This window comes from Egretta garzetta, unplaced genomic scaffold (assembly GCF_000687185.1).
Source record: "Egretta garzetta isolate BGI_Z169 unplaced genomic scaffold, ASM68718v1 scaffold693, whole genome shotgun sequence".
Classification (NCBI taxonomy): Eukaryota; Metazoa; Chordata; class Aves; order Pelecaniformes; family Ardeidae; genus Egretta; species Egretta garzetta.
Window position 1 is genome coordinate 679,321 of NW_009259178.1, and position 13,694 is coordinate 693,014.

General features: G+C 38.0%; 1 protein-coding gene across 1 annotated transcript in view; it reads left to right on the forward strand.

Annotated features, from left to right (window-relative positions):
• TMEM38B (transmembrane protein 38B) overlaps positions 1-13,694 on the forward strand; it is a 14,835-nt gene extending 1,141 nt beyond the window's left edge. Inside the window, exons 2-6 of the mRNA XM_009635598.2 lie at positions 4,589-4,745; positions 7,786-7,970; positions 9,040-9,127; positions 11,181-11,298; positions 12,909-13,694. Of these exons, the coding sequence (XP_009633893.1) occupies positions 4,639-4,745; positions 7,786-7,970; positions 9,040-9,127; positions 11,181-11,298; positions 12,909-13,118 (708 nt within the window). The 5' untranslated portion in view covers positions 4,589-4,638 and the 3' untranslated portion in view covers positions 13,119-13,694. The remainder of the gene's footprint in view (positions 1-4,588; positions 4,746-7,785; positions 7,971-9,039; positions 9,128-11,180; positions 11,299-12,908) is intronic.

Below are 13,694 nucleotides of genomic sequence, written 5' to 3' on the forward strand. Positions count from 1 at the left end.
CTTACGCATGCTAGTGTCTTCACCAAATTTTGTTACTACTGCTAAAATTGTTTCTGGGTGCTGACTTGCGGCATTGTGTAATATTGACTGTTCCTTTCAAAAAGGGGCTTCCTCTCTGAAGGTATTTGACGTTATCATGCACTACATTTAAACTTCCCTCTGGAATGGACACACTTAAAAGACCAGGATGAGAGGAGTCTTTCCACTTTGCTAGCATCAGCATATCTTTAGTGAGACAGCACTTCTGGACAGTAGCTGGAAAGTTCAGAACTCTTGAGTATCCTCTAATGCTTTGAATTAATAACTGTAATTCAGGTGACTGCATGCTGGTCTGTTGCTCACTTGCAAGCAGTTTGAACTGCATATTAAATCATAACTGAAATAGCAGTCATTATGAAATACTCAGGATGGATATATTATCATAGATTAATATTCTCTAGGCATTACTCTCTGTTCTTTCTGGAAACTTGAGACACTAGCTGTATTTCATAGGGGAATAACTGGGTAACCTTAAGTGGCTGGTGATACAAGCATATGTCGTAAAGTCAGAGCCACGTTTGTTTTATCCCAGATTACTGTCTCATTAAAATACCATGCTCCCCCTCCCCTCCACTAAAAACCAGATTCAGTGTGGGCATTTGTATCATGGGTGGATGCACGCTAACTGGGACTTTTCCAGTCCTTCTGGCTAGATTTTCTTGCTCACTTGTGAGTGCTGGCAAACTACAGCAGGTGACAACCAACATGTTGCTTTCCACGTGTTTTAAACTAAGACCTCTTGGTTAGTGCATTTGGGATTGCTTAGGAGTTGCTCATTTGTAACTCCAGTCAGTTGTAGAGCTGGAAATTTTCTTTTTTGGGGCTGGAGGGACAGCAAAAGGTATTGAGGGTTAAGGATGTGTTGTATTTGGAAGGAATGTGCTGGTTTTGTTCTTGCAAGTTTTCTATGACATGGTTCTGGTGATTTGAAGAGAACTAATCTTTTTTCACATAGTTTTGCTAAATTAAATCTGACTCTTATGAATCCTTTAGCTTAATTGATATTATTGTATGTAGCTGAATAAGGGTACTAGAAAAATTTGTACAAGTCCTTCTGCTTTGCTCTTTAGATGTGTATATGGCATGTATTCCTGATTGCCTATTTGGAACATGTTGGAAAGGTTAAAGCAGATCTTAGTAGCAGTTTGCTGGCAAGGGTTTTTTTTTAGTACTATTGTCTAGAAATAGCATTTAAAACTATTCAAGAATAGTCCTTGTATTTTGAAACCTTATCTTCACTTTCTAAAGTATGCCATTAGCAGGACTAGTGGCCTTCTGGCAGATCGTATTTTGCATGTTTGTATGTCTCATTAGCAGGATGCATCAGAGGACAAATATAAATGACCACTTGTTTAAAAATATGTGACCCACTTAAAACTGAGTTTGTGGTCTGAAAGGTTGCATCGCAGTCATAATTCAGGTAGCAATGCTAAGATGACCATTAAATTATTATCATAATTTTTTTCCTTATTGCCTTCTGTGTTGGATATATTCCTTGTTAGAAAGCAGGTATGAATTGTTAAATACTGTTTGAGCCAAGAAAATTCTAACGTTGACCAACAGAAAAATCTTGAAGTTCAGTAGACTTTCCAGACTCTTGTGCTTTTACATTGTAATAGCTTAATGAAGAAATTTACATGCTTTGTGGGGAGCTTGCTCATAAAAGGCAATCTGGTAATAATAATAATTCCTATATGTGTCCTCAAAACTGGAAACCACTTGTTGCCAGTCATAGGGGGAAAGAAAGAGTGGAGAAGGGGTGATTGCTGAAAGGCACGGGGATGGATTCGAAAAGAGAACAGATAGCTAACTAATTTACTAATTTTAAAACAATGCCAGCATTTAATTGAATTTTATTTTTTTAAAGGTTTGTTGGGGTTTTTTTTAATCTGGCCTTCAGTATAGGAAGTAAAGAATAATGAAAATATTTGCACAAAGCACATAGGGGAGAAGGCAAGCTGAACTAGAAATTATGTCAAATGTACAACAGAAATCAATTTAAACCTTTTCAAACGTGATACATGAGAATCGTCCATTTTTCCTTAAAACTGTTTGTTACCAGCTGTGTTTCATTAATTGCAGTCAATGTCCATGTGCGTGAAAAAGTAAAATACACTATATTAAATTCAAAGACACAGCAGCTGGAATGGTTTCCTTTTGTTATGTTAGTAATCTGACCGAACACCTGGTGAAGTGACGAAGCAGCTGAGTTTCAGTTAGCTAGCTCTCAGTCATGCTGCTTTTTATGGGGAGGGAGGAGGTAGTTTGATATTCTGATGAAGGCCGCCAGTAAGATGTTAAGATGATTACTTCTCTGCTAATGCAAGGTGAGAAGCTTCAGGCTTATGAAAGAGAGGTTGGTGCACACCCACCTGATAATGGATGTCTGAAGCGTTAAGATTTTTTTTTTTAAAACCTGATCTGGAGGTTGACAGTTCTTGGATGTGGAACCTCCTGTCATGATCTAGTTACTGGTCTCTCTCTAAGACCAGATTACTGTGCAGATTACATCCTGTATGACATCTGTCCATGTTAAAGCTTGTGTGTAACGCAAGAGCTGACCTATTAGCAGTACTCCCCAGTTCCAGCACATGTTCCCTTGTGATTTGTGGTATACACTGGTTTCCTCTGTTAGCTGAGTTTTCTCACGGTCATGTAAAGTTTGGGATGTTTCTTCTCTATGTGGTCACTTTGTGCTATAATGCCACAGTATCATTTAGTGGGGTTACTCAAAAGAGTACTGCTGAACATGGGGGTAGGATATTCTCTTGTTGCAAGAAAAGGAATTCAGTCCTCTCATGCTAAAGTAGGTATATAGTAGTACTTGCAATGCGGCTGTGTCATCAAACGAGAATAATTACATCTGGGAAGGAAGGTACTGTAGTTCTTTTGGACCAGTGACTGTCTACTTAACATAATTTTGCATTTTTTTCTGAATGCAATGGGTGCCAGCATTTTTAGGTTTGTTTTTTTTTTTTAATTGATGAAACCTCAATGTAGTAAGCACAAATCATTAATATTCTGCAAGTGTCTTACCCTTTTAAAATATGTTGGTGAAAATAGGTCCACATTCAGTTATGGGATCTGGATGTAATGGCCCACTTACATTTTTACTTTTACTGTTCAGTAACATGAGCAGGCTTTAGAATTTTGTCCTGTTAAGTTTATGCACATGAACCTAATTGATAGCTACTTTGGCAAAGTGGTAATATGCAATAACAAAGCTGAGCATAACCGACTTGGAGCACCAGGTACTGCAGTATGGAAAATCACTTACACAATAGTTAAAAAAATAAAAGAGATGTTACTTTATATTCAGATATTCTGTAATAGTTAGGAATGCTCATTTTTATAAATTGGCTGTTACGTAGGAATTTAGATAGTGCTGCAGTGTGTGATATCTGTGCCAGCACTAAAACCAGAATGATCTTGTTAATACTCTTGTATGAAGTGAATTGTATTGAGAGTTCTGTATTCTCTTTGATATGATTGAGCTTCTCATCTTGGGTAAGAAGCTTCTTTTCCCACAGAAATGCCTGAAAACCCAAAAACTTCTCTTCTGAATTGGTAACATATGTCAGATTTCATTTTGGGGCAGACACTAGGTTTCATCTCTGCTTTTGTGAACTTCAGCCTTTGGACTGTGGAAAATGAAACTAGTTCTGGCACACAGAGCGCTGTAAAGGGGAAGCTTTGACAACATTGGACTTTTGAAGTGGAAGGAAATAGTCAAAATAATACTTCAGGATATTTCTGGCTCTGATAAAGTGTTGTTTCTCCCTGAAACTGGTTAAGGCTTCCCATTACCTTCAGTGTAATCTTTTAATATTGAATACTCTTCTGGCATAGTTCAATTGCAATTTAAAAGGGATAATTCATTTTAAAGATAACAAAATAAATGAAACTGTGAACCTTTTAATAACAAGGGAAACTTACATTTATTATTATGGCTTCAGGTAACCTTTTTTTCTCTGTTCAGGTTTTCAGGTGAAACTATTAAATGATTGTTTTGGATACTGCTTTCGTTTTGGTCACCACAGTTAGCAGGGTGTTATGAGGAGAAAGGAAAACAGTGACCCTGAGTTCATGAACACTCAAAAGCAGAAATGAAATCTATAGAATAAGCCCCCAAAAGTTACGAGTACCAGTCCTGTCTAGGTCAGCAAAGCCAGTTGTGTATTTTAATACAAATTTGAAAGCACTGTGTATTCTATGCCAGATTATTAACAATGAGACCTCTCAGCCATGCTCTGAAAGCTTTTTCTTTTTGGTAGCCAAATAGTTATAATAAACCAACCCACAAAAGGTGTTCAGAGAACACGATGTCAGTCTTCCACTTTTATTTAGGTAGCACATGCTTAAGTCAGTGTATTCTGAAGTTTGTATTTCTGAAGACTTTTCTTGTGAAAGCCTACAGATTTATGCAGGATTTTTCGTTACCTAAAGGAACAATGTTGGACTGTCTTATTTGAAAAATACTGACTTTTAAAACATGATGCTGTTCTCAAATGTTTATTTCTATTTATGCATCTTTCCCCCTGTGTTTCAGGAGCTGTGGAAGTGTCAGTCCGAAGTCCAGTTGCCTGCTGGTTTAGTGCTATGCTTAATTGCTTTGGTGGTTCAGTTTTGTCTTCATTGATGCTTGCAGAACCTCCAATAGCATTTCTGGCAAAGGGCACAAATATTCTACTGGCGTCTTCAGTCTGGTAAGCAGCCACAATTGAGTTAGATGAGTAGTATTGGTTCTGAGGAAGCTATACTTTGTAAACTGATACTATACCATCAAGCTTCCATGTAAATCAGAAGCTTAACTGAAAAATGTTACGGGTCTGGATGCTGTCTCTTCATCCAGAAAGTCACTGCAGCAAAATAGCTGTTACGATCCTGTTCTGTAGGAATAAAATGCTTGTAAGAGAGCAACTCTTACGGGCTGTTGTATAACAAAATGTTCAGTCTCTAGACTAGACTTGTCTTAGATTGTTATAGTATTCCTGGTCAAACAGCTGAAAACATTGTTTTGGAAGAAAGTGGAATTCAGTTACTGCTTTTCTGGGTATAGCTAAGTCATAAACGCAGTCTGTTTTTTCAGCAGTAACTCTTGAAGATGAGAACCTGGCTGATGTAAAAATTTTGAACTTTTCTGTAATTGGGGATCTAAGACACAGATCTTTCCTCTCCACTAGTTTCTCCTTCCTGACATCATTATTTTTCTATATTTTGCCCTTTCCCAAATGGATGGGTGTTTTAGTGGAAGACAGTAGAGAACTGAATGGAAAGTGAGTGAGGCAGCAATTTGGCCTGTTTTGGAACTCAAAAAAAGCACCGGAGTTATTTTCATACAAATGTGGCCTTCCAGTGGAGTTCATTTGTTCCAGAAAGTGATCTTTGAAGAAACCCTCAAACTTAACAAAATTTGTGAGCAGCAGTAGTTTTTTTAATTTAAAAAAATCTCAATTCCTATCTTAGAAGAGTGTTATCTGCTTGAAATCCTTTAGTATCTGTTCCTCATAGCCTCTTAGGTTTTCTAATTATAAATTAATTAAGATGAAAATAAGTGTTTCTATCTGTCCGTGTATATCTCTGTATTAGTCTTTTGGTCATCATGTTGGCAATAGAAGATGAAGATTTCATTTAGGCAAATTGGTGAAATTAGTAATGTGCAATAGTGTAGTATTAACAAAGCTTCTAGAATCTTATGGTTCGTATTAGCCCGATGTGGGCAACAAGGACTGCTTGTTTTAACAAATGACACGAGTTAGGAGCGCACATGAACAGGACATGGTTGCTGTTGGTCAAACATGGTCAAATGTGATTTGCTGTGCACAAATAAAATGAGGTTTTAATGAGGAGCTATGAATGTTATGAAACCTCTTAAGCTTCTGGTGTTACAAAGTTCTCTCTTCCGGAGTACAAAGACTAATTCTCGGTCCCAAATCATGCCAAGCAAAATTCCCCGAGCCATCTGGACAAGGGGTTGTGCCACGCTTGGGAAATGTTCCTAAATAACCTGTAGGACAGCGACATCTACTGTTACCACGTGTTGCTAGCAGAAATTGCAGGCAAAAACGCCGTGGTGGGACTGCAGTGCTAGGTTCAGTGCAGTTACCCGTGGCTTCAGGGTCTTAAACCCACATTCTGCAGCTGTAAATTCATTCTGGTGAGTGTTGTCTGTTGGGTACATAGCTTAAATGGCTGTTTGCAGTAGCCATTAAAATACATGCTTTCTGTACATCTTTGACTTCATATCAACCAAAGCTTGGTTGCATACAAAGGCAATTGACTTTACAATAGCAGAAAAAGGAAGAGTGTCAGGACTTCAAAAGTAAAGCTGAAACTGAACAGCAGAGCAGTAGTTAGCTATTAATGTAAATTCCAATGACTGACTTGTATGTGAGAAATAGGCTATTGCATGCTCCCCTCTGGGAGGTCTTGAAGAGACGCAGCTTCAGAACTTTTCAGTGGCAAGGCACTATACCCATTGCTGAAAAAGAAAATATGTACCTAGGGCAGGATATCAGCTAAACTTTGCATTTCTGGGGAGGAAGCTTCCTGGCATTCTGCTGTAAAGGGTGAGCAATTTTCTTTCTAAAAAAAACCCAACCCCAAGCCCCAAGTGCTGTCCTGATTTCTAATCTCTACCCATGAAGCATGAGTCTTCCTAGATGTGGTGTCTACTAATAGTTCTAATGAAGTAAACTAGATATGAGAGATGCATCTCCGCATTGCAGCCTGAGTAAACAGGAGAAGGATACAGCCTTAGAAATTCTTGGTAGACAGGACTGAGCTCAGAAGCCTAAACCAACAGGCAAGTACTTTTTTTTTAAAAATGGAGATGTATCCTTCCTATCTTTTAAAGGTTATCTCTGCTTTTACTTAATTGTTACTCTCTTCTTCCTGTGCTGAAATAATCTAGAATCTTGATTAATCTCTATTTTTTTTTCTGAGACCTTGAATGTCTCTGTAAGAACTGAATTTTGTTTATGATTGAAGAGATACAATAAAGCACCACATAATCTAATCTTTTAAAATTTACTGGCAGGTTAGGATTTCATTGTTAGCCATCTTTACTTTGTTTTAAAAGCAAGTTGATAGAAGATACTAAATTTTGAGTAGTGTGCTTTCATCACTTAGAAAAAAGAAATGTGCTTGTAATTGGTAAGCTGGAAAAGCTCGAATTGGTGGTTACTAAGATGTGAAATGTGTTTGAAAATAGCTGTGCATTTCATCTGGCATGACACTAACTGGTGGAGGCATTTGTGCTGAAGTTATATAAATCCATGTACCTATCAGTATGAAAGCATGGTGTCAGCATGTAATTTACTATCCTGTTGTAAACCCAACCCAAACCCAACCAACCAAAAAAAACCCCATAAAAACCCAAACCACACAAAGTCAGTCAGACACTAATTTAGTAATTTGAATTATAAAAACATGATACCTAAGCTGTAGAACAGCTGGTAAAATTTAAAGCTGTTTCTCATGTACTTTAATGGATTCTTCTTTGGGACAATGAGGCAGTAAGAACAATTTCAAATGATGTATGATGATTTTTGGTGCAAGAGCTCAACCATGCTCAAAAGCGTTTCAAATTTCTTCTAATATGTCTACCACACAAACTAATGAGCTATCAGTAGTGTATCATGCATTGCTAGTCATATTCCAAAAATATCTTTAAAGGTTATTAGAAAGCGTATTCCTTAGCGAAAACTTTTGAATGCTGCTAATGGATTTTCTCATGATTTTCAGGTATCTTGTGTTTTACTGCCCACAAGACATATTCTACCGATGTTTTGCCTTTCTGCCTGTTCGGCTTCTGGTTGCAGGAATGAAAGAAGTGACGAGGACTTGGAAGATAACAGCTGGCGTTGCACATGCAGACAGTCACTTCAGGGACGCCTGGCTTGTCATGGTAGCTGTGGGCTGGGCCAGAGGTAACATGCATAATATCTTGTTCTGATGGATTGTGATGTTTTGGAGTGGTATTTAAATGGCTAGCCCTTCAGCATAACTGTAGCACCATTCCTTGCTGTGCTGGATATGATAGTCCTAATACAGTCTGTTATCCCCTCAAGGGAAAAGCCTGTGCAGCAGTTTTTCTGCCTGGATTAAGGGTGACATTGAATGACTTTGAGGGGAGTTCATCTTATCCCTTTGGAAGGTCTTGTAAGGACACGTAGGATGGGCAGTTGATGGCAATAAAGAAATAGATCTCCTGCATGGCTTCGCTGCCGCTACTAAACTTCCCAACAGCATATTTCCTCAGAGCTGTTTTCCTTGCATGTGGCTGAAGAAGAGAACTTGCTTTCTTAGCTTTTTGGGTTATAATAATTTGCTGATTTTAAACACGGGAATGAGCCTTCTTGCCTGTCTGCCTGCTGTTTGGAGTACAACTCTGGAGGCTACTTTCCTAGCAGTTGTATTTATAGTCACAGCATTAGAACCACTTCAGGAAGTAGTAGTGCAGCTCTTGTTTCTATTTGCTTGATTCTGTTTTGCTTTGGGAAACAACATGTGTTAATGTTATGTTCTAATATGTTGTTTTCCCAGATTATAATACAGATAAGCCTCATTGGCCACAGTGTCTAACACCTCCTTATGTCGTGTATTCTTTTAATGTAAAAACACATGCCCACTTTTCTCGCAGAGGGCCCTTGTAGTTTATAGAGGCGCTCTCTGTACTTACATGATGACATGAAGAATGGAATGATATAAGCCTCTCTGGAGATTAACTTTGGCATTTGTTTGTAGTAATGGGCACATCAGTTCAGATGCTATCACATAAAGCTAAACCTGAGGTTCTTGCTAAGTAGCTGGGCCTCTGAGGTTTCACGTCGGTCACTCAAGTCATCCACGTATAAAAGATTGGATTAGTCTCTTTAAGTCTGAGCTTTGGGTGCCACATTTGGCACCTGGTGTAATGAGTTTTGCTGGGAGCAATAATAGGTTGCGCAGTAGTGGTAGCAGTCAGTGGAGGCTTATTGTAAATCTCTGCAATTTCAGGAGCTGGTGGTGGTCTAATTTCCAACTTTGAGCAGCTGGTGAGAGGAGTGTGGAAACCTGAAACCAATGAACTACTGAAGATGTCCTAGTAAGTTTTTTTTTTAAAAAAGACTGCAACATGTTAACTGTTATTTTGCTAACGCTTTTGTGTTGACACTCACTTTTAGTGGTTCAGATTTTTAAAAAAAAAAAGCGGTAGGACATGTTTGTACTCAGTGTTTTGGTCTGTATCTTGTGAAAGATTGGTTGATGATCTTTGGTAATTTTAGCAGATGTTTTAATCATTTTAGGTTCACAGCACAAGAACACCAAATGGGAAAATGAGGCAACAAAAATTATTTGGTAGAAAGCAGTATTGACTCAATTTATCTTACAGGGACATGGTCTTCTATCCAAAATGAAAGGACAGTGGTACCAGAAATACATCAAAAATGCAGACTTCACTTGTATATGTTCTGAGCATCACAAGATGGCTTCCTTTGAGGATTGTTACTCTTACTTTGTCTTACAGTACTGTTTTCCTCCATAGAGATCAATTATTTGACAAGATGCTAATTGGTTATTCAATATAGCAAAAATACACTGCAAGATAGGAAATGTTACTTCTCTTGCAGAAGCAAAGAATGGGAATATTACATGGTTCCTGGTTTAGTCTGTACAGTAAAATGAGAACTGAGACAGGCTACAAAGCCACAAGATATTATTATATAAGTCAAGATAAGCTCACTGTAGTAATTTCCTAAAATTTCTTTCCCATGTTGCTCTCAGGTCTCTAGAAATATTTTTTTTTTTTTTTAAGTTACCTTGCTTTTCTGCAACCACTTAGCAACAGAATAACAGAAGAGAAATTTGTAGCCTTTCCTTTGGCAATATTTCAACTTTTATAGCTTATGTTAGTTGTTGGCGGCTTATGTTAGTTGTTGGCTTTTTCTGAAATTCCAGGTGTTTAGAATTTCTCTCCCTCTGTCAATGCCTAAGTGGCAGTCATCAAAGCAAACTTCCAGAAGGAAGAGGTTACTGTCAATAATAACACTATAAACCCAAATAACACTGTACTTACAGGTGCAACGCTAGAGCAAAGCTTACTGATTGTGGCAGTGCTTGCATGTATTCTCCTTCTCCCTGGTGGATGTGGCTCCGAGTAACTCAAAAAAGATTTTTAAAACTTTGTTTAATATATAAAGCTCAAGATAATTAAATAGAAGTAAGTTAAAAAGTTAAACAGATAAAACATTCTGCAAATGGATGAGATATTTGTATATACAGAGTTGTTTTTTTGGAATTCCTGAGCAGGCAATTGATACAGTAAATCTCTTGAGTTACTGAAAAGACAATGAAGAATGTGTCTGTGCTAGATGCTCTGTGATAACAGGAATGTCACCTGTACGTGTCACATGTAGATGCAGATTAAGAACGCACAGAATTTTTCTGCCAGTATATTGGTGCTCTCTCTTCAGACAACTTTAGATAACTGACCAAAGTTCTCTTGTTTTCTGACTGCATACCTAGCAAGGAATTTACCACCACAACGGAGACAGCTAGAAGATTTAAATCTTTGCATGTCTCAAGTCAACAACAGCTATGTTGGCAAACCCTGGTAACATAGGCCCGGCTCAAGTCAAGTATAAGCTGACTACAACACTAGAACTGCTAGAGTGTCACAGTGGGCTGAGTCTTAAAGAACACCTTAACCAACACCTTAAGCAACTCCTTGTAGTAACTAACACCTGGAGTATAGGAGAAGAACCTGTTTTTAAGTCTAGTCCAAGTAGTGCAAGCTTTGTGTTTAAACTTTTCAGTAAGATATATTGGGAGAGGAAGAAGGGGAGCAAGCTGATATATATTGTCTGAATAGGAGCATTGATTTGAGGAGGATTTGTTAAATATGAGTTTGCTGCGTCTGTGCTGAACTTGATGCTTGTCCGTATTATGGACAGAAAGCATAGTAATAGTATATAAAGTTAAAGTCTTACTTTAATTGTAGCTAGGTTTTGGACCTTGTCACTGTTATCACAAGTTTTTATTAGTTCTTTTCAGAAATAATTATTTTGCACACCAGGAACTTTTATTGCTTTACAGGCCATGACAGCTTTCACTGTGGAGTAGAGAAGAGAAATTAACATTGTTTGTTTGATTTCCAGCCCTGTGAAGGTAACTTTGATAGGAGCGATCCTTTTCACCCTGCAACACAGCCAGTACTTGCCAATGGCAAGACACAACCTCATGTTTTTATACACTGTGTTTCTTGTCGTCTGCAAGGTAAGAATATGAAAGTGTTGCAAATAACTGAATAACAGTAAATATTTTATTTCATTATTTCAGAGCAAAAAATAGGCCCTCAAACATTCTACCACAAGTTAGAATGCATGCTGCTGGGTGGGAAGGACACCTCCCACTGAAGTCTTAAACCTGTGTTTAGTCTTCTATACATGAGCAGAACAGAAGACCTATATTCCTGAAACTGTTCAATGGGGGGGGCGGGAAGAAGAAAAAAATCAGGAATTTTTGCACCCAGTAGTTGATATGCCAGGCTTGTATGTCCATAATCTCAAAAAAAGCTTATGCTTGTAGAAAGAAACTCTCATGTTCTCTGCCTTTTGCTAGCTGCTTAATGCCTTACTTGTACCTGTGCAGTCATCTGTGGGTTTGCAAAACAAGCCAGCTAGGTTCTCATCTAGCTTGAAGTGTTTGCAACATAAGCGCTTACATGGAAGGAGAAAGTGTATCAAAACTGCTTTGAAGTAGCTGTAACAACTTTTATAATACAATAGATACTACTTTTCTACTGAGCCCTTTAATTCCTCCAGTCCTGTTCATTTCCAGGATGATGCCCATCTTCAGGATTATTAGCTAATAAGAAAGTGTAGTCTCTGTGTTAGCAGAAGCTGGTGATTTTGAGCGCTTCAGAGCTGCTGTTGAACAGACTAGAGACTGTCTTGAAGTGGTGGTTGCCGGTCCTCCTTTCTGTGAAATAGCTGACAAGTTTAGTTCTAGAGAAGTTGCTTTAGGGAGCCAAGACTTCAAGCTGATGCTCATAATTCTCTTCCTAAACCAGTAAAGGCATTGTTGAACTGGGGATGCTGGGAATGTATAAGGAAAGGAATGTTATTCTGGAAGTGAGAAATTACAGCTGTCTTCAGAAACTGGCTGTCAGGCTGCACTGAAGTGAATAGTTCTTAAAGTGACGGTCATACTGGCAATCAGGAACTTGAGGCTCCACTTAATAAAGCAACAGTTGTGGATCCAGCATAGTCCTGTACTAGTGTCTTGTTTTAGAAACTTTTCACGTCTTTGAAAACTGTAGAAACTACTTGCAATATAAACTTGTCCAGTATCTGGATCTACAAAACAGTTTTTTCTATCCTTATTCCACGTTATGCATTAGTTATGCATTCTAAGGAAATCTCACAACTTTATGGAATGAGAATGGCTGGCTGGAATTCTAACTGAAGTCTGTCTGTGCATACATATTTAGGTGCTTACACATTGTGTTCTTTCAATTTAAATGGAAATAGCCACTCTGTTTACAGTTTTTCAGTTGAACAAGGTACAAAACTTACACATAAAAGTTGTTCTTCACCTCAGTTGTATGACATTACGTGTGGTTTATTCTTAGGATGATTTTAGTAAACTTACAGAGGAAGTTTTTTGTGCCCATTTTTTCTGTATAGCAGTGTGAAGAGTGTAGGTCAGAAAGAAAAGCATTCTTTGATCAATTCAAGCTAAAATGAACGTATGTTCTTGGTGGCATGGCCTCATGCTTATGTAGAAAGTTAGAAATGCCACACATCCATTCAGCTTGGAACGTGTTTTCAATTGCTGTGAAGTCATTAAAACTTTTATTGTAACTTGATCCTTGTTCTTCATAGGTAACAATGATGTTGACGAGATCTGCGACTTCTCCATTTGCTCCCTTTGAGGCTGCATTAGGCCATATGTTCTTTGGCTTGCAAAAGACACCATCCAAAGTGAAGGGTGAAGGTGCTGCATCTTCCAATGGCTCTTCAGTCTGTGACCGGTCTTCTTCTGAACAGCACCGTGATGGTGCTAAGAAAAGACAGGCAAAGAAAACAGAATAAGTGGCTTAAAATCCTCGCTGGCCATAACCTTTGAAGATGTTTGTATTTCAGATTAGGCTGGCTGAGAAATTTGTTTAAAGAAATGTATGTCAGGAGAGAGCAGGGCTGTATACTACTGTGGTGTTGTTCGCCTTCGGAATGTGTTTTGTAAGCTACTTTCAGATGTCTAAATGTACATGTTGGATTTGTAAGTTAAAAACTACAGATTTTTATAGTGGCTTTAAGTTTACTAAATTTTGTATTTATGATAACTTTAAATGCTTATATGCTAAAAAGATAGTTTTGAAGTGTGACAATCAGCTTTGATATTTTTTCTGCCACCTGTTTTGCCTCTTTCTACCCTGCCCCCCGGAATTCTTAAGTTTCATTTGGATAGCATGGATTTGTACTGCCAAGTGTTTACAGCAGTGTGTCCCAAATAAGAAAGCCATCACCTGAGTAAGGCTTAATCACATTGCACTCTAAAACCTTGAAAATGTACCAAGCTAATGCCTTTAACTATAAAAATAACTGAATTACTGTTGTAATTCACATTGCACTGGTCTAGATTTTCTTGATTTACTTAAGTAAATATTT